Raw genomic sequence first — 22,780 nt, forward strand, 5'->3', positions numbered from 1 at the left:
ACATGAAATCAAATTTGCAACCCTGTATATACATGTACGATAACAATTAACGAATTCAGCAAGAAAAAACTAACATTTAACTATATTTTGTTGATTCACAATAGCATACTTACTCACAGATGAGATGGCTTTATATGTATAAAAAAGAAAAAAGAAAAGAAGGTAACATACCTATTACATTACCAATCTCAGAGAACAGGTATCAAATATAGTGAAATAGGCTAAATGAAGCCTGACAGGAATACGCAGGTTTGTATTTATAAACAATAGGACAATTCAGTTTATATACATTTAGAATGTCAAATATTTATTTCCTTTAACTATCTAGTCACATGTTATTGTAAGATAATAACAAATATTCAACACTTTTTTCTTTGCTTATCATCACTGTCTATGTTAACAATATTGAATTTTCATGATAACATCACAAACAGTCAGGAAAAGTGAACTAATGTTAGACTATCGGCTGAATCATACCAGATTCGGAAATATTCACATATCCACGCTTTTTTGATAAAAGAGGAAAAAAAGATATAGTCCGCCACAAATTCCACAACATAGTCCCACTGTAACAGTAGTCAGTTTCCAGTTCCCAGAAATTCCAAGCACAGCTTCCACTCTGTCCAGGGTAGAGAACTGAAACCGTTTTCCGTTTAATGTCTCACCGTACACTTTGCCGTTGAAATACCACGCATTGACTAATTCGGGGTGCTATTATAGGTGGTTTATTAACATAACATCTTCTTTTGTAACGTCCTCTGTGATCCGAGTTGAATGTTTCTCCTTCAACTGTTTTCGTACCTTAACCACACTCCGTTTAACGTCAGAAGATAGAAATTTTATGAGCACTGGTTTTACTATCTTCTTATGAGCATGGTTAATTCCATGTATTGCCAAAATATCATACGTTTTATAATGACGCCTCCCTTTTCATTGAGAATTTTGGAGTGTCTCGGGGGTGTTAAAAATGTTCACGTTGTTTTTTTCTCGAATATGCTCATTATGGTTAGAGAGAGTTATGGCAGTGATTACGAGAGATTTCAATTTTTCACACTCGGAATTTACTTCATCTAACCTGTAACTTGCTTTTCTAACTGTTCTAATAACTTTTCATTTTCCAACTTAATATGATGACAATCACTGTTCAACTAGTCTATATCTAGTTCATTGATAACTTCTTCCTTAATATGATGACAATCACTGTTCAACTAGTCTATATCTAGTTCATTGATAACTTCTTCCTTAATATCATGACAATCACTGTTCAACTAGTCTATATCTAGTTCATTGATAACTTCTTCCTTAATATCATGACAATCACTGTTCAACTAGTCTATATCTAGTTCATTGATAACTTCTTCCTTTATCTCCTTTTTCAAACTGTCCCGAATAGACCTGACCACATTATTTTCACAGCCGACGTGATTAAATTTTCAACTCACACTTTTGTGGAACAACTGACAAGATTTGTCCTATGTCTGCCAATTCATTCGTTATTTCTGTCAATTCTGACTTTCAGGCATGTTGTTTTATGTAAATGTAAATATCAGAACACAATTAATTGTCCTGTATCATATATTTCGTTTCCGTTTCGTTTCTGTTCGTCTTGCCTTATATACAAACAAATATCTAGCTTCGCCATTACTGTGCATGCGTGCAAGTTCAAAACAGATAAAGCTACATCTCAATCTTAAAGGCGCATACCCAAGTCCCAGCTCTTGAACATGGACAATAATTTAGTTAATCTACAAAACTATTCCGAGATCAAAATCATATCTCTGCACAAGGCAGTGGAAAAGATGTGAGGTAGTCGTCCATGCTTCAATGACCCACTATCAGGGGCTCTCCCATAGAAGGACTGCCTCATAAGTTGTCAAACTTGTGCCCAATTCTTTTGTTCTTTGTACAATAAAATATGTTTTCAAAAGAAGGACTGCCACTCCTCTAGTTAAGATATTTCATCTCTAGGAGGACTGCCAGTCCACAGAGTAGCCTACAACAAATCACATATGCTTTGGCTTGATTAAGAGTGTGTGATGTCATAAATCTCTATATTCTGTACTTTAGGCCAGTGTCCGGACTCTACTCAGGGCGACTGCGACAGCTCAGAAGAAGCAGACATATGTGACAGTAATAGTGATTGTAATCAAGGTGACTTTGTTTATTATGATTATATATATTAATAATGTTTCATCATTAGTTTTATACATAACTTTGTTATATTTATGTGTATTTCTCTGTGTGTTATAGTGAGTGGGAGAGGTATGCAGAGATGTACAGAGATAGACAGATCATGACGTTGCATATACTATAGCGCTATGTGGTTTACCCTAAGTTAAGACATAAATGAGTACAATGCGAATAAAAAAATAAAAATGACTGTACATCTAAAACTCGAATTGAAAAATCTCATTTTTTGTGTTGCAAATGTTGCATCATGTTTGCTCATATGTTATATAGTAAAATGTACCAATGTCCACGAATAAGCCAAAATCATTGCACATGGACGTCGACCAAGCCCTTGTTTGCCCAAAACACGCGAACTACAGATCTAGCAACATACGACATAGAACATGCTCTATGTTGTAACAGTGCCAGACTGGCAGACACACAATATTCAAACCTTACTCTTTCATTTTTGTAATAAACAACAGGAATGGTATTTATTAAGCAATGTTGACTTCTCATATTTATTTTGGGTATTTATAGAAGTACATTTATGAAAAGATATGAACTCATTAATATATATTGATAAAATCTCGTTACAGCTACAGACCCAAACGTCAAAATAAACGAGGCATGGCGTCTTCGCCACACTCGCCAGACCCAACTTTGGTGTATTTGTTGGGCCATATACATGTACTTTAGTTGCAAATACTGTTCAAATTTATGTAGGGATCTGCAGGGTTACTGCTTGTAATAATAACGAGACACTTATCTATTTATACTAGCTATCGAAAACTACTGGTTAGCCACTTCCTGACTTATGCCAACAAAACCTAAAGCAAAGGTAAATCAACTTTGTTTGGATTTAGTAGCCCAGTGAATGTACCTTACGTCAACAACTAAGGATACTAGGATCAATAACTTTGACACGGTAATCTAAATGGTAGAAACTGAATAACGCCAATATTTTATAGCTCTAGTCAAATAAATAAGCTGGAGAAGAGCTCTACCACATTCGTCCAACACAAGATACATTAGGTTTCTCAAATTATGCCAACTTCAATTTGCATCGGTGTGTATCGCAATTTTGTGACCCAGAGCTTGAAATTGGGGTTATCATATAAGGAACATTTTAAATCTGTTATGCACACAATATGAACAAAATGTGGAACGATAAATATCATATGTGTTTTTTGATAATGTATTTCAGGTCAGATTTGCTGTAATGTTGGCTGTGGGAAAAAATGTGTGGATCCAGTGATCAAAACAATACAACCAATGGAAACAGCAAACGAAACACTGGTTGCAACAGACGAACCATCGGTTTCAGTAGCAGAACCACAGGTAATAAAAGCAGAACCTCCAGTAGAAACACGAGAGGCACAAGTAGCAATCGAGGAACACCAAATACGAAAGACACAAGCAGCACGAGAGGCACACGTAGCACCAGAGGCACAAGAAACACGAGAGGCACAAGTAGCACGAGAGGCACATGTAACAGGAGAGGCATCTACGACATCACGTAAGGTGAATATCAAAATCATCAGATGGGCACTTCCACAGTGACTCGTTATTGCATTTAACGCTGCTTTTTGGTTTTCTTATAGCTGTATTTTGGTCATTATTAATGTATCCAAAAATGATGTTTTGCTGTTCATATCGCATAAACATACATAATTAGTGATACCATAAGGGGACGTTTGGTATACGTGACTTATAATTGACGTTACAGAAAGATCATTGTGGAATTACACAGATACCGATTCACTACAAACAGTCTCTTACTGATTTTGGGACGGACATAGTCCTGTGGTAAAGCATTCGCTTGATGCGCAGTCGGTTTGGGATCGATCCCCATCGTTGGGCCCACTGGGCTATTTCTCATTCCAGCCAGTGCACCAGGACTGGTATATCAGATGATATGTGCTATCCTGTCTGTGATCCTTTGCTACTAATAAAAACTTGTAGAAGGTTTCCTCTCTAACACTATATGTCAAACTTACAAATATATGACATCCAATAGCCGATGAATAATAAATCAATGTGCTCTAGTGGTGTCGTTAAACAAAACAAACTGGTTTTAACTTACTGATTTGGTTTTAATTGTATATAGTGTACAGTCTAAAGGCTATACTTCAGACTACCAACAGTCACGACGAAGACGGCCAAGTAGCCGATCCCAAGACTGCAGTTTCTAGTCTGCATAATCCAATGGAATACCAAAAAGGCTTCTTAATATAAACCAGCTTGCTTTATTTAGACAGTAACACGGGTTCTTGACACTGACGAAGGCTTTATACAGGTTAGAATATATAATATATCGCTGAATGACTTGAAATGAAGCACCAGCCTCAGATATGGCAAAGAAAAGAAGAATGGTGAAAGTCTGAGAGACTTGTCCATATGCATGACCATTGCTGTTGCACAATTTTGGGCCACACATTATTTGTCTGGCGCTAATATTTCACAACTGAAAACGATGTTGAAATGATAAACTAAAAGGTGCAGGGCGATTCCAAGAAATTAATTTCTGAAATGATCTAGCTGAACTTCGGAGTACAATTCTAGTACCGGCAGATATCAAAACATATCACACCGTGATACCCATAACAATTGGTTGCCTCCTCAGCTAAACGAATCCCCTTCCACTCCGGACTCTGGATCTAGACCTCTTCCTGATGCTGTTAGGAATACAATCTTCTAATTACATTATGCAAAGATAATATTTTGCTCTTGTGGTTTAATATAATTGTTTGTTTTGTCTTTTCAGTATGTAACATGCCGTGAACAGTCCGATTGTGAAACAAATCAGTACTGTGCCAGAAAAGATACAGATGCCAAACTAGGGATTTGTCAGGACAGAAAATCAGTTGGTTCTGGTAAACAATATCTATAGTGTTATCCACTCAATTTTGTTATATCTGTTACCGCTACATCATTGACATCAGAGTCGAACGGGTAGCGTGTATTGAAGAGATTCAACATGTCACCGAGCTCTGTTCCTAGTGCTAATACTGGTGTTCGCACACGTGCTTCGTTCGGTGGTAGAGGTTGTACCAATTCAGTGGAATCACTGCTGGGATTCCGAGCTATGCATCCTCTCTCTTTCCAACAATTATTGTAAAAAAAACAAAAAAACGTTTCGTAAATCTAAAAAAATGGAACACGAGAATGCGGATCTAAACAAAGAATTGCCTAATGCAAACTAAACTATCATGATATTAAAAGCCCACAGAAATCTGGACACCGTCAATATTAAACAGGACACTAATCCTACCCTCACAAAAGATCTGTTTCAGTAGCACCTATTTCAAAAGACAAGTCCCATATGAAAATCAAATCGCTCATTGTTTGGTGTAATGGTTATTTTAACATTTTATTGGGATATCCTATCGAAGAATCAACACTCTTGATTGATGAAAGGTACTACGTTCAATATCCTAAAAGGTCTGCAATGCCAACCGTGGACCACCCACGCATTTCAAGTATTGCCAGAAACATCCGAGAAGAAACAAAGATAGCCTCTATTGTAAATCTACTATACTGTTCGAATTATAATGAAAGACATAACATCAACGATGGTAAGGTTTCGGGATACCAAAAAGCAAATTCATACCTTGTTTTCATAACAAGGTGATGTTAGAGTGGGCAACATCCACAACGCTACAACTAAACAACCACGTTAAATACACATTTTTAGAAACAAAGCAACTTATGCTGATAGGGTGAAGGTGCAACCCAAATGGACTGTCACCCAACCCAATCAACAAAGCATTTGGACTGATGGAGCAAAGATCAGGTTGTCGTCCCGTTTAGTTGACTGGAAATATCTCCGCAAGATTAATCTGCTTTTTGACTTTGATTAATGTATGGAAGATTGGTTTGTAGAGGCAATTATTACAACGAAGGTGACAGCGGAGAGCATGTAGTTTACAAAAATGCGTATCCTGTTAATATTGAAGACTTCTTAGTGCTAATTCCAGCCCATGCTTATACAGTAATTTTAGTATAAAATAGGTGTACGCCTGCCAGGTTTAATGGGTGGGTTTGTTTAAATCAGTATCCTAAGAGAAAGAGCAGGACAACAGGGATTGTCCTTTTAAGAATATGTTGCCCTCAAACAGGTACAGTTACTGCGCCAACACGTTTCATTGACCTTATTAATGATTTGGCAGAAGATATTAATAGTTTCTGGCACGAGTCCTTTTGTACATGATTTTTCTGACACGTGTCTTAAGAAAAAGGTTTCCAGCTCAATCAACCAGTAGAAAGGTGCCAGAAAGCCGCGATAGAAAAACCGTCTAGCACACGCCCACCTAGACGGTAATCCGCCCTTTTCATTGGTTAAATGAACTTGTCGTTTAGGTGATAGACAGCCGTTGTTACCTGTTCGTACTTTGTACTGTGTTGTATTTTCCGCTAGTTGTATATATTATATATGAACAACAAAACTGTAGTCCCTGATCAAAATCGTATCTCTGCACAAGGCAGTGGAAAAGATGTTAAGTAGTCATCCATACTTGATCCACTATCCGGTGCTCGCCCTTAGGATGACCGCCACTCATCTAGCTAAATGTTTAATACTCTTGCACCCATGTAGGAGGGCTGCCACGCCAAAGAGTAGCTTGCAATAAATCACATATGCTTTGACTTCATTAAGAATGTGTAATGTCATAAATCATTATATTCGGTACTGCAGGCCAGTGTCCGGAGTCTACTCAGGGCGACTGCGACAGTTCAGAAGAATCAGACACGTGTGACAGTAATAGTGACTGTAATCAAGGTAACTTTGTTTATTATGATTATGTACATTAATAATGTTTCATCATCAGTTTTATACACAACTTTGTTATATGTATCTCAATATACATGTACCTATTGAATAAATAGTGCTGTACATGTGTATTTCTCTCTGTGTTAGAGAGTGGGAGACAGACAGACACGCAGAGAGGTACAAAAATAGACAGCACGTGACATTGCATATAATATAGCGTTATGTGGTTTACCCTAAGTTAAAACACAAAACAGTACAATCCGAATAAAATAATCAAGATGACTGTGCATCGAAAACTCGAATTGAAAAATGTCATTTTTATTGTTACAATAAGTGAATCATGTTTGCTTATATGTTATATTGTAAAATGTACCAATGCCCATCGACAAGTCATAATCATCGCACCTGAACGCCGATAAAGCCCTTTTAGGTCCCAAACACAACAGATCTGGGTCTTGGTCTGGCGAGTATGGTACCGCGTCGGTGCAGGCGCGAACTACAGATCTGGCAATATGCTCTATATTTTCACAGTGCCAGACTCTTTAATGTTTCTAATAAACAACAGGAAAGGTATTTATTAATCAATGTCGATTTTGTATACTTATTTTTCGTGTTTATAGAAGTAAATGCATTTAAAGATATGCACTCCTTAATATATATTGGTAACACGTTACAGGTACATACGTCTTTGCCAGACCCAGCTTCGGTGTGTTTTTTTGGGCCTTATACTGCAGTTGCAGATACTGCGCAACGTTTGGTAGCGATGTGCAGGGCTACTGCTTATGATAATAACTATACTATTATCTATTTATATTAGCTATCAAAAAGAATGGTAAGCCACATCCTGACTTATGCAAACAAAAACTTTACCAAAGGTAAATCAACTTTCTTTAGATTTATTTCTCAAATTACGCCAAATTTAATTTGCACGGAATCTATAACTGCTTCAATGTGTATAGGAATTTTCTGACATAAAGCTTAAAATTGGGGCTATAATATAAGGAACATTTTTAATCTGTTATGCACACAATATAAACAAAGTGTGAACACTTCTCACAAATTACCATTTCTTTTTTAACATCAGATAAATATACTAAAAGGCAAAGTTTATTGTGACATACAAAAGACAAATATAATTGATGATAAGTTTTACTACCATGTATGAAACATTATAATATGGAAAGAGAAATGTCCGAAGGTATGGAAACGAACAATAAATAGTCTATGAAAAGGGCTCACTACCATATGCAAATGAGCCACATCACTAGAAGGGGTCCAGAGCGAAGTTCACACAGTCAGTAGCGCGTGTGTCCATCTTGAGTATTGATACAGTCCTGGCACCGTCGTCTCATTGAGGCCACTAAACGCTGGAGAAAGTTCCTGGGAATGTCTGTTTCGCATATGCGTGGTTAGGATCCATGTGTCTTCGTGAGGGGTTGTCAAAGGTGGTCGGCCGCTACAGGGACGGTCCCTGACCTGGTTGTTTTGTTGATATCGTTGCCATAAGTGCTATATGGTGTTTCTGTGGACGTTGAATTGACGTGCGACGTCACGCTGCGAGGTGCCAGATTAAAGCATCTCTATGACTCGCCATCTGTCATTTTCAATGAGACGTGGCATGAAGAAATTGCATGAAACAGTTCACTAATGGTGTTTTTCTGACTTCTGGACTGATGAAGGCTGCACGGAGTGGCAATGATTTGCGACTGAATGTCTGGCCTTTTATGGTGAACACTGGACAGGATTTCTCCCGAATATTCCATGTTTCTTGCACAAAGAATGCAATCGCTGCAACAACTGCTTAGTTGCATTTCTTCGAGCTGTTTCATTCACATTTTGTCTGGTTTACATCCATAAATCCATTCACAAATTTATTACTCCAAACAATCCATGCCACAATAACTTTTGCCTTTTAGTATATGTATTTTTATTAATAATGTATTTCAGGTCAGATTTGCTGTAATGTTGGCTGTGGGAAAAAATGTGTGGAACCAGTCATTAAAACAATACAACCAGTGGAAACAGCAGAAGAAACACTGGTTGCAACTGAAGAACCACCGGTTCCAACAGCAGAACCACGGGTAATAAAAGGAAACCCTCCAGTAGAAACACGAGAGGCACAAGTAGCAATCGAGGAACACCAAATACGAGAGGCACAAATAGCACGAGAGGCACACGTAGCACCAGAGGCACAAGAAACACGAGAGGCACAAGTAGCACGAGAGGCACATGTAACAGGAGAGGCATCTACGACATCACGTAAGGTGAATATCAAAATCATCAGATGGGCACTTCCACAGTGACTCGTTATTGCATTTAACGCCGCTTTTTGATTTTCTTATAGCTGTATTTTGGTCATTATTAATGTATCCAAAAATGATGTTTTGCTGTTAAATTCATATCGCATAAACATACATAATTAGTGATACCATAAGGGGGCGTTTGGTATACGTGACTTATAATTGACGTTACAGAAAGATACCGATTCACTACAAACAGTCTCTTACTGATTTTGGGACGGACGTAGCCCTATGGTAAAGCATTCGCTTGATGCGCAGTCGGTTTGGGATCGATCCCCATCGTTGGGCCCACTGGGCTATTTCTCATTCCAGCCAGTGCACCAAGACTGGTATATCAGATGGTATGTGCTATCCTGTCTGTGATCCTTTGCTACTACTAAAAACTTGTAGCAGGTTTCCTCTCTAACTCTATATGTCAAACTTACAAATATTTGACATCCAATAGCCGATGAATAATAAATCAATGTGCTCTAGTGGTGTCGTTAAACAAAACAAACTGGTTTTAACTTACTGATTTGGTTTTAATTGTATATAGTGTACAGTCTAAAGGCTAGGCTTTAGACTACCAACTATCACGACGAAGACGGCCAAGTAGCCGATCCCAAGACTGCAGTTTCTAGTCTGCATAATCCAATGGAATACCAAAAAGGCTTCTTAATATAAACCAGCTTGCTTTATTTAGACAGTAATACGGGTTCTTGACACTGACGACAGCTTTATACAGGTTAGAATATATAATATATCGCTGAATGACTTGAAATGAAGCACCAGCCTCAGATATGGCAAAGAAATGAAGAATGCCGAAAGTCTGAGAGACTTGTCCATGTGCATGATCATTCTGTTGCACAATTGTAGGCCACACATTATTTGTCTGGCGCTAATATTTCACAACTGAAAACGATGTTGAGATGATAAACTAAAAGGTGCAGGGCGATCCCAAGAAATTACTTTTTGGAATGTTCTAGCTGAATATCGGAGTACAATTCTAGTACCGGCAGATATCACACGTAAGACACAGTGATACACATAACAATTGGTTACCTCCTCAGCTAAAGGAATCCCCTCCCACTCCGGACTCTGGATCTAGACCTCTTCATCGTGCTGTTAGGAATACAATTTTCTAATTACATTATGCTAAGATACTATTTGGTCTTGTGGTTTAATATAATTGTTTGTTTTGTCTTTTCAGTATGTAACATGCCGTGAACAGTCCGATTGTGAAACATCAGTACTGTGCCAGAAAAAATCCAGAGGCCAAACTAGGGATTTGTCAGGACAAAAAATCAGTTGGTTCTGGTAAACAATATCTATGGTGTTATCCACTCAATGTTGTTATATCTGTTACCGCTACATCATTGACATCAGAGTCGAACGGGTAGCGTGTATTGAAAAGATTCAACATGTCACCGAATTCTGTTCCTAGTGCTAATACTGGTGTTCGCACACGTGCTTCGTTCGGTGGTAGAGATTGTACCAATTCAGTGGAATCACTGCTGGGATTCCGAGCTATGCATCCTCTCTCTTTCCAACAATTATTGTAAAAAAAACAATACAGTTCTCACAAATCTAAGAAAAAGGAACACGAGAATGCTGATCATAAGAATGAACTATTCTAAACAAAGAATTGCCTAATGCAAACTAAACTATCATGATATTAAAAGCCAACAGAAATCTGGACACCGTCAGTATTAAACAGGACACTAATCCTACCCTCACAAAAGATCAGTTTGAGTAGCCCCGATTTCAAAAGACAAGTCCCATATGAAAATCAAATTGATCATTGTTTGGTGTAATGGTTATTTTAACATTTTATTGGGATATCCTATCGAAGAATCAACACTCTTGATTGATGAAAGGTACTACGTTCAATATCCTAAAAGGTCTGCAATGCCAACCGTGCACCACCCACGCATTTCAAGTATTGCCAGAAACATCCGAGAAGAAACAAAGATAGCCTCTATTGTAAATCTACTATACTGTTCGAATTATAATGAAAGACATAACATCAACGATGGCAAGGTTTCGGGATACCAAAAAGCAAATTGATAACTTGTTTTCATAACAAGGTGATGTTAGAGTGGGCAAAATCCACAACGCTACAAGTAAACAACCACGTTAAATACTCATTTTTAGAAACAAAGCAAATTATGCTGATAGGGTGAAGGTGCAACCCAAATGGACTGTCACCCAACCCAATCAACAAAGCATTTGGACTGATGGAGCAAAGATCAGGTTGTCGTCCCGTTTAGTTGACTGGAAATATCTCCGCAAGATTAATCTGCTTTTTGACTTTGATTAATGTACGGGAGATTGGTTTGTAGAGGCAATTATTACAACGAAGGTGACAGCGGAGAGCATGTAGTTTACAAAAATGCGTAAATCCTGTTAATATTGAAGACTTCTTAGTGCTAATTTTTAAGATGTTATCCAGCCCATGCTTATACAGTAATTTTTTCTGTATATATTAATAGTATATTACACGTGTTTCTGACCGTTCTAATATTTGTACTAGCCAAAATATATGTACTCGTTAATTATTGGGTGGGTTTGTTTAAATCAGTATCCTAAGAGAAAGAGCAGGACAACATCTTACAATGGGATTGTCCTTTTAAGGATATGTTGGCCTCAAACAGGTACAGTTACTGCGCCAACACATTTTCATTGACTTTATTAATGACTTAGCAGAAGATATTAATAGTTTCTGGCACGAGTCCTTTTGTAGATGGTGTTTCTGACAGGAGTCTCAAGAAAAAGGTTTCTAGCTCAATCAACCAGTAGAAAGGTGCCAGAAAGCCGTACTAGAAAAAAACGTCTAGTTCACGCCCACCTAGACGGTAAACCGCCCTTTTCATTGGTTAAATGAACTTGTCGTTTAGGTGATAGACAGCCGTTGTTACCTGTTCGTACTTTGTACTGTGTTGTATTTCCCCCCAGTTGTATATATTATATATGGACAACAAAACTGTATTCCCTGATCAAAATCGTATCTCTGCACAAGGCAGTGAAAAATATGTTAGGCAGTCATCCATGTTTGATCCACTATCCGGTGCTCGCCCATAGGATGACCACCACTCATCTAGCTAGATGTTTAATTCTCTTGCACCCCTGTAGGAGGACTGCCACTCCAAGAGTAGCTTACAATAAATCACATATGCTTTGACTGCATTAACAATGTGTAATGTCATAAATCATTATATTCTGTACTGCAGGCCAGTGTCCGGAGTCTACTCAGGGCGACTGCGACAGTTCAGAAGAATCAGACACGTGTGACAGTAATAGTGACTGTAATCAAGGTAACTTTGTTTATTATGATTATGTATATTAGTAATGTTTCATCATCAGTTTTATACACAGCATTGTTACATGTATCTCTATATACATGTACCTATTGAATAAATAGTGCTGGACATGTGTATTTCTGTCTGTGTTAGAGTGAGTGGGAGACAGACAGACATGTAGAGAGGTACATAGATAGACAGATCATGACGTTGCATATACTATAGCTTTATGTGGTTTACCCTAAGTTAAAAACATAAAACAATACAATGGGAATAAAATAATGAAGATAAAACTCTAATTGAAAAATATCATTTTTATTGTTACAATAGGTACATCATGTTTGCTTATATGTTATATTGTAAAATGTACTAATGCCCACGGACAAGTCAAAATCATCGCACCTGAACGACGATAAAGCCCTTTTAGGCCCCAGACACACCGGATCTGGGTCTGGGTCTGGGTTTGGCGAGTATGGTACTGCGTCGGTGCTGGCGCGAACTACAGATCTGGCAACATGTTCTATGTTTTCACAGTGCCAGTCTTTGAGTTTTCTAATAAACAACAGGAAAGGTATTTATTAATCATTGACGATTTATCATACTTATTTTGTCGTGTTTATAGAAGTAAATGCATCTAGAGATATGCACTACTGAATATATAGTAATAACACGTTACAGGGACAGACGTCTTTGCCACACTCACCCGACCCAGCATCGGTGTGTTTTGGGCCTTATAGTTTAGTTTCAGATACTGTTCAACGTTTGGTAGCGACGTGCAGGGCTACTGCTTGTTATAATAACTCGACAATTATCTATTTCTATTAGCTACCGAAAACGAATGGTTAGCCACTTCCTGTCTTATGCCAACACAACCTTTATCAAAATCAAGATTTTAATCCAGCGAATGTACCCTAGGTCAACTACAGATCTTAGCATCACGCGGTAATCTAAATGGTAGAAGCTGAATAAGTTTACACCAATATTTTATAGCTCTAGTCATAAAATAAGCTGAATAAGGGCTCTACCACATTTGCCCAGCACAAGGTCTATATATATATATATATATATATATATATATATATATATATATATATATATATATATATATATATATATATATATATATATCGAGGGGTTAGTGCCAGAACCACTTATCTCCTTCCCACTTCAATCTGAGAAAACTGCACTGAAAACTTTGGAATGAACTTAAAAATCGGAAACTTAACTTTTGCTAAACATTTTGCTTTTAGATGCTAGCAGTTATTTTTTTTAGTATAAAACTTAAACGTTTTGTCTGCTAATAATAATAGATCATGGTGTAATTAGATGAAGAAATATTTAATTTATTCTGGCGCCTGGAATTTGAATACAAACAGCTCCAACAAGCATGCCAGAGCAAGCTATTTTATAAACAGTGTTTCTTACAGCCCAGCATGTGACAAATTGTGTGAAATCTCAAGTGAAGAATAATGTTATCTTGCAGTGAGTCCACATGGCATACTGTAAACGTTCAATTTCGCAGCAGCTCTGAAACACCTAATTGGGCCTGTGTTGTTAATACTTTGAAAATGTACTGGAGGCAGGAAGTAATTGTAAACAATAACAAATTATCTCTGGATGGCAGACACTGGCAAGGGTCATGGGTGTTTCCAGCTGTGTGCACAGTAACCTTATCCTACACTGAGATGGTGAATCAGGTTCCCTGGTATTGTAGCAGGTTGCTAGAAGCACTTAAAAACTTTTGAAAAACTATTTGTTAAGCAAAGCAAATCCTGAAAACATTAATTATTACATGAAATGTAAGCTATCATACCAGTTTTAACAGATATATTTATTACATTAATTATTACATGAAATGTAAGCTATCATACCAGTTATAACAGATATATTTATTACATTAATTATTACATGAAATGTAAGCTATCATACCAGTTATAACAGGTATATTTATTACACTAATTAAACACGAAATGTAAGCTATCAGAGTAAACTGCACCATATCTGTAGTGTTGAGGTACTGACTGAATTAATAATGTTAATTCAACAGTTAAGATAAGTTAATACGTTTAATGAATTTTGATACACAGTAATTTAACGATTCAAAATGAATACAGGGCCAGTAACTATATTCGGCATTTTTTTCTTAAAAGTTTCCATTCGTTGTAAAGTGTCTACGTTTTAACATGTTCTAAAACAAATGTTCTTTAAATTAATATTTAAAAAGCAATTTAAAGAGAATAAAATGACAAATATATTTACAATCAACGTGTAATGATTTCTAGCAGAATACGCATTTTAATAGGTTTTACAAAAATGCACAAAAAAACTCATTGTGTGCAAGATGTTTGCATGTAACATGGATCAGATATTACTGAAACAATGTTTACAAGTTATCTGTGATTAACACTGGTCCTTAATTCATTTTGTTGAGTATATTTTAAATATTCAAGTAATACTACTAAAGATAACTGTGTTGCAACCAAAATCTATTGATTGATATACTTTAAATTGCACAGATATGCACTGGTGTATCCGGGTAGTCAGGGATTGGGTACAAGAGGACCTTTCCTTCTCAAATATACCTCTTTTTTTCACAATACCAACTTTTATAATGCATGTCGCCCCATAACATGTGTAAAAGCAGTGCCCTCTATCCCCACTCCACCCCCAGTATAAAATCCTGGCTACCCTAATATATATGCGCCGTTAAGGTTTATTAACTAGTTGGATATTGGCATGGATGGGAAAGAAATATTTAATGGCACGCAAGCACATATTTTTATATGTCCTCTCTGTGAGGTATTTCGACACTTGGCCTATAAAATGGAAAAGGAAAATTGTCACCAGCATAGTAGCTGCTCCAAGAAAACAGCTACTAGGTATCATTTGTAGGCACTTCCTCGTTGACAGGAAAGTACATACCACAATCTTTAATTTAATGTAGCAGTCCTGGGCACTGTTTGAAGTAAGACAAAAGCCGATGGGTCCACTAAGGGCAATCAATCATATATCCACTGAACTATGCTGACATGGGTGATATACTGTATGCGTGTACAGGAATGAACTTCTCTACTAGTCTTATTATATATAAATTGCAACTACATTGTGGTAACTGTAGATAAAAAATAAGACACATTTTCAGGTATAGTTTCATGTTCTGATTGTCAATGTTTTGAAACATTTTAATTTGTTCATTGAATAAAGATTGTTGATTAAATTTTTTAATAAATTGATATTATAATAATGATAACAGTGAATGCGATTAAGTACAATGAGATCAGGCGTAAAAAAATATCTAAATACAGTTTAATGCATTCGTCGTCAGCATTGATCTGGTGCGTGATTAAGTATAATGTTTGTCTAATGCGCTCGTACAATAATAATCATGTACACACACATATTTTATTTAAACACACTATAGCAGTAACCACTTTGTTATAATGACCAGAGATCCCCCATCATTGGAACATCTGAAATGTTACAATTATTCCAATTAGTGTAGTAATATCTAGATATTTTAGCCCAGAAAATATGAATGTGCATACATTTCAACTACTACAATGAACAATATTTATTAGTACTATGCATATTTATGTTATGTCATTTACATAAAGGGGTCGCTTCTTCTAACCAATTAGTTATAATATGAACGGACTCTAATTTAAAGAAAAATGCTTGACCTTTATCTACTAATTCATTTTCAACTACTATATGTATTTCAGGTTTGTCCGAGCTTGTTTTAACCACTGCAAAACTGAACCTGCCATAACGCTAAATGTAGTTGATTTTTGGAACAGACATTCGTACTGGTATTGTTAAGCTATGAATAAACATTTAGAAATTAGTATAATGAGCCATTTTTAATTGGCCAATCAAAATAAGGGACACAAATGGTTTTGTAAACTTCCGGAAAAACGTCATCGACAAGTGACAAAAACAAAAGAGGTGAGACGTTTTTAACAACCGGTGTTTAAACATTAAAACAAGATTACTAGTACAAGTGTTTGTCTTTATTTCACACTTTCTGGATATTTGATTGAACCACATCCTGGATTAATTTCATTAATTGTATAAACAGTGTGGTCGCCACTGGACATGTGGCTGCAGCACTTAGCGGAGTCGCTCAGAAAGGGATAATATTACGTATACCTCTGTTGACCACTCTAGTATCGATTTAATGTTATGGACCAAAGTATAGTTTTGTACGTGTTAGTAATTTAAAAAACAAACAAACAAAAAAGAAAAAACAAAAACCATGACACCGCGAAAATTAAAAACCGCGAACTGCCTGCATTTTTGATATCGCGAAAATGTACTGCCGCGAATAATACCCGTTTTACAGTATGTGTCAAATATTATATAATGTCTATAAAATATACAATGACTAGAAAAGTTAAAATCCTGTGATGATGCCTTCGAAATAATATAAACTAATTTCCCTCTATGCTAAGTAAATTAAAATATTTTATTGCGTATGGTCATAAAACATTTATCATCTTTGGGCCAGCATTCTTATTTTCATTTTTTATATATAATATTCACATTGTCTACGCAATACAGACATAGCTAGTTCATAATTTTAAACTAAGGTTGTTGTGTATGGGAGCCATGTTTAAAAAAAGAAAGAAAGAAAGAAAGAAAACAATTTTATATTTAATGACACAATCAACACAACTACAGGTATGTGGTGTCAGACATGTGGTTAATGACCATAAATATATTTTAGAGAGGAAACTATGGGCAACTATTTTTTTTAATTAGCACCAAGGAATCTTTAATACATGCATCATCCCACAGACAGGATAGTACATAGCATGGTCTGTAACACCAGTTGTGAAGCACTGGCTGGAATGAGAAATAGTCCAATGATTCCACTAACAGGGATCGATCCTAGACTGACTGCACATCAGGCAAGCACTTTACTACTGGGCTACATCCTGCCCCCGGCAAATTAATTTAGTTATATTATTTTTTCTCTCATACACATAGTAACTATTCAAACTAAAATAAGGGAAAATAACTTTCCTTTTTAACTAGTTTCTCTATGTCTCTGTTCAGTTAATATTTTCTCAACTGCGTGTTTCTTCTGTAGAGATAAATGAACTCTGCAATCACTTCTAATTAAACTATTTACATAACCGACATTTATTCAGCAACTAGTTAACAACACACATTTTACCGCATTCCAGATGTCTAAGAACTAAACACTTCCAGCCCCCCCCCCCCCCCCCCCCCATTGTCTGCAGCCCATCTCAGATTATCACCAACAGACTGGTCATCATGTAGCGTAAACAATTAATTCTAGCTACCTGCTATTTCTTTGTAAGCCAAAACATCCAGCCAGAGATAGTTTAAATAAAACACCATCGCTGGATGTAAACACTTAGAGCTAGCATGTGTCATTAGCGTGTCATGCGGTCTGGCACCTAGGATTCAATCTCTCAGACAGTTTACAGCCCACCACAATCCAGTGTTGTAAGCTAACGTGTTATGTCTGTCGGCTATGGGTGGTACTACAAAATTCTAGAGAGACAGAATAAGGTAGTGCTGAAAACATGGTTTTGGCTTTTTGTGGAAATGGACATACAAGATAATTGGTTTGGGTTCTGATGTATAAAAGCACAAATAAATGACTGATTTGAATGAGATATTGTGAAATGATAGTACACATTTCCATGATGCTGACAAGGTAATTAACTCATTTTTGTATAATTCACCATATAATGGGTTCTGACACTAACCCCTCTATATATATATATATATATATATTACTTATTTCTCAAATTACGCCGAATTTAGTTTGCACAGAATTTGTAACTGCTTCGGTGTGTATCGCAATGTTCTGACCCAAAGTTTAAAATTGGGGCTATAATATAAGGAACATTTTAAATCTGTTATGGACACAATATGAACAAATTTGAACACTTCTCACCAATTGCGTTTCTGTTTTACCATCAGATAAATATGTGTTTTTATTGATGATGTATTTCAGGTCAGATTTGCTGTGATGTTGGCTGTGGCAAAAAATGTGTGGATCCAGTGATTAAAACAATACAACCAGTGGAAACAGCAGAAGAAACACTGGTTGCAACAGAAGAACCACCGGTTCCAACAGCAGAACCACGGGCAATACAAGCAGCACCTCCAGTAGAAACACGAGAGGCACACGTAACAATAGAGGTACACGAAATACCAGACGCACAAGCAGCAGGAGAGGCACATGTAACATCTACGACATCACGTAAGGTGAATCTGAAAATCATCAGATGGGCACTTCCACAGTGACTGTCATTATTGCAGTTACCGCCGCTTTTTGATTTTCTTATAGCTGTATTTTGGTCATTATTAATGTATCCCAAAATGTTTTGCTGTTATATCACATGATTAAAACCATACATAATTTGTCATATCATAAGTGGTCTTCTGGTATACGTGACTTGTAACTGATGCTACAGAAATATCACTGTGGAATTACACAACTCGTCTCTTACCGATGTAATTGCTGAGTAAATTACATGTTAACATGCATGGTATAACAATATAGTTGAATAAAACATCATGGTCGTAGTTCATTACAGATACTCTTTGCAAACCAGTCGTAAGTCGAGGTATCCAGCTCCATTGTTTATAGTCTGGAACTAGCACAACAGTTTTCATCTGTTCGCCCGGTTTTATCCTAAATTTGCCAACGCACAGATATTCAAATTGCGATTTTATGCCGACGACATTGTGATAAGACAATATTTGATTCTTGAGGTTTAATATAATTGTATTTCTTCTTTTCAGGTCGTGTTATGTCATAAAGACTCCGATTGTAAAACAAATCAATACTGTGCCAGAAAAGATCCAGATGCCAAAGTAGGGATTTGTCAGGATAGACAACAGACTGATTCTGGTAAACTATTTCTATGGTCATATTCAATCAATTTTGTTAAAACTGTTACCACTACATCGCTGATGATAGGTTTTTGTAATTTGAAATTAATAATTTAGTAACACTAGACGAGAAGTGTAAATATATAGCTTGCTGAACTACCAGTCTCTCCTGCTTTATGATTTTTAATTGTTTTCTGACGCAACATGTTTTTTCTTTTTCTTTTGTGTGTATGTGTGTTCATTACACAATTAAAATTATAAAAACACATTAGTCAGTTGTTGTCTAGTTGATTTTCGAATATTCGCTTATCATTTCCATCAAATATTCGAACACAATTTTCATAGCTGTGTGATGCCATTAATCTCTCTCTCTCTCTCTCTCTCTCTCTCTCTCTCTCTCTCTCTCTCTCTCTCTCTCTCTCTCTCTCTCTCTCTCTCTCTCTCTCTCTCTCTCTCTCTATATATATATATATATATATACATATATATGTATATGTATATATATAAAATATATGAACGATGCTGTTTATACTATGTACAACATGTGGGCCAGACGTCAAACCTCGGAAACAGGGTGACTTTACCATAAGCGTACGAGACGGTGTGTGTGTGTGGGGGGGGGGGGGGGGGGGAGAGTGTCAGGGTGCGGAGCAAAAATTATATAAATATTTTGGCAAAATGTACTAACCTGAGACCTTTTTACAGTATATTTCATTCATAGATATCATTCTGCCCTCAAAATTAGTTTTAATCCATGTAAAAATGCGTAGTGGTTCATTTAAAAGCCCGGGAAACATTTACGTCGTACTTAAAAATTTAAAAAAACAAAAACAACCAAAATGCTGACGCTGGAGAGTTAAAATCAACGCATGCGCTGACCAGAGACCAGAAATGTATTTTGTTTGGCCTAAGCTAAAACATAAACATTAAATGCTGAAATATTAATCAAAATAACAGTACATCTAAAACTCGAATTGTGGACATAATGTGAAAACAAATGTCAAAAACAGAAACTTTATTCAATTACAAGTTATAACTAAACATCCTTCTTGCGATAAAGATTAATAGATGACAACATTTTGACAGGAATAATCGACACAAGAAGGTCATGCTATTGATCTTCTAAAAAACACACATTGTTTTTGTGACAAAACATGCACCATTTTTGTTCATGTTATATTGGTAAATTTACCAGTGTCTGCGGCTAATCCAAAATTATAACACTTGAACTTTGATCAAGCCCTTTTAAAGTGACAGACCCTAGTTTTTAAACACTAAAGCATGTTTTGTCACTATTAGAGCTGTTTATGATCACTGGAATCAAAAATTAATTAGATTTTATAGTTACAATGGAGAAATCAGAAGTTGGAATAGAAGAACCATCAATTACAAGAGGAGAACCACCGGAAGAAACATCAGGGGCACCGACGACAGCAGCTAAGGTCAATCTCAAAATCAATATAAGTAATATGTTTACATGAAATTTTTTCAGCAGTTGTGAAATAGAAACATACATGTTTCAATGTAGAGGATATTCAAAAATAAACTTAAAAAGGCCGCTTGTGTTAAATACAAATCAGACTAATAAGTCGAGATTCTAATAATTTTATAAGTACAGTTACAATATCAAACTCAATTGAGTCTAGACTAGCGTTTGAGATTGGAATCCAGACTCTAATAGATAATTAATAGATGGTATTTATAGAGTCTGAGATTCAAAACGTTTTATAAGCATGGGGCCAGGTTTAACAATTCTTGTGTCTTAGGAATAGGAATCTCCATGGGCACCAACTGTATTCCACTATTCGCCGTTTTCTCTCTCTATTCATATGAATCAGAATTTGTAACTAACTGGTTATATCAAAAACAAAGGAGCTGGCAAAACGTGGAGCTGTACTTTCCGCTGTATTGATGAGCTGATATACTTCAATAATATCAGAATTGCAGGTTACCTTACATTGATTTACCCACAAGAGTTAGGAATAAAAGAAACATCTAAAGGTATTAAATCAGTTTCAATCCTTGATCTATGAATAGAGAATGAAAGTGACACTGGTTAATTTCAACTTTCCAATGGACAACGTTCCCTTTATGTCGAGTAATATACCTTCTTCTCCAGCTTTTGGTGTCTATATATCACAGCTTCTAAGATACCTTATGACATGCTCATTGTGTGCATATCATTCTGGCACATGAGGTGTTCTATCAGGGTTATGATGTCCAGGGACTCCTGGAAGCATTCAAAAGTTTTATTGTAGATGTTTGAAGGCTCTATCTACTAATACAATGCATCACTGACCCAGATGATGGCTGATGCTGTTCCATATTTTGAACCTGTGCATACGTTTTCATTTCTGTTTAATTGTATGTAATTCTTGCAGGCGGGGGCTTGTACAGACCATATTGAATTTTATAATTACTATTGTTAACCACATTCACTGTTGTTATTTTATCAACAGGTGTTCGTAACATGATTAACTTTTTACACAAATAGAAGGATATTCGTATATAACGGCACCACTACATTGTGCTGAGATAGTTCATGGCTTTTGTGGTATAATATGCTTATATTTTTTCTTTTCAGGGCGCAATATGTCTTAAACAGTCCGATTGTGGAACAAATCAGGACTGTATCAAAAAAGATCCAGAGGCCAAACAAGGGATTTGTCAGGACAAACAATCGATTGGTACTGATAAACAATGTCTACGGTGTTATCGAATCTATTCTGTTATAGCAGTTACCGCTCCATCCCTGATTATAATTATATTAAATTATATAATTATATTAAATACATGTTTGTAATCGTCTGTTCTTAGTTGATGGTGTTAAATACTAGCCCATTGATATCATAATATGCCATAAACTCAAAATCGTTAATTTTCCTATCCTGTTTGCTTATCTCATCTGATGCAATAAAATGACATTTAGTTTTTATTTAACTGAGCAATTACAGCTCATCACACACACACACACACACACACACACACACACACACACACACACACACAGAGTCGAAATTGGTCTAAAAGCCGCCTGCAAATTACAGCCACTTGTCCATAAAAAACACTGTAAAGATACATTAATGGAGAATATATATATAGAATAATGCATGAGCAATATATAAAACAATTCTGAAACCAGTTCTGTAAATTTTGTGTGGCATTTACGCAAATGTGATAATTTATTTATTATCCAACAAGTAATTTATAACAAATATTAAGTATGATGACTATCTGCACACAGTCGGTGTAACTTTCAACAAGGTTAATTACAAATGTACGTATACAGAGCAATGATATTATATATAGTAACGTTCCGAACATGAAGGAGATCAACTGAAACACAATGTATTCTTCCACATTCTGCAACAGAAATATTTTAGAAT

General features: G+C 36.2%; 1 protein-coding gene across 6 annotated transcripts in view; it reads left to right on the forward strand.

Annotated features, from left to right (window-relative positions):
• The window catches only part of LOC121371458 (cysteine-rich, acidic integral membrane protein-like), a 57,960-nt gene that overhangs the window by 29,423 nt on the left and 5,757 nt on the right, over positions 1 to 22,780 (forward strand). For 3 of the 6 annotated variants that reach the window (XM_041497354.1, XM_041497357.1, XM_041497360.1), the window contains 10 exons: positions 2,068 to 2,151; positions 3,377 to 3,693; positions 4,937 to 5,045; positions 6,866 to 6,949; positions 8,888 to 9,199; positions 12,447 to 12,533; positions 18,511 to 18,764; positions 19,305 to 19,413; positions 20,730 to 20,836; positions 21,979 to 22,081. In XM_041497354.1, coding sequence (XP_041353288.1) covers positions 2,068 to 2,151; positions 3,377 to 3,693; positions 4,937 to 5,045; positions 6,866 to 6,949; positions 8,888 to 9,199; positions 12,447 to 12,533; positions 18,511 to 18,764; positions 19,305 to 19,413; positions 20,730 to 20,836; positions 21,979 to 22,081 — 1,566 coding nt within the window. The remainder of the gene's footprint in view (positions 1 to 2,067; positions 2,152 to 3,376; positions 3,694 to 4,936; positions 5,046 to 6,865; positions 6,950 to 8,887; positions 9,200 to 12,446; positions 12,534 to 18,510; positions 18,765 to 19,304; positions 19,414 to 20,729; positions 20,837 to 21,978; positions 22,082 to 22,780) is intronic. The other 3 variants (XM_041497356.1, XM_041497355.1, XM_041497359.1) reach the window with 3 other exon arrangements.

Source organism: Gigantopelta aegis, chromosome 4, assembly GCF_016097555.1.
Source record: "Gigantopelta aegis isolate Gae_Host chromosome 4, Gae_host_genome, whole genome shotgun sequence".
NCBI classification, from domain to species: Eukaryota; Metazoa; Mollusca; class Gastropoda; order Neomphalida; family Peltospiridae; genus Gigantopelta; species Gigantopelta aegis.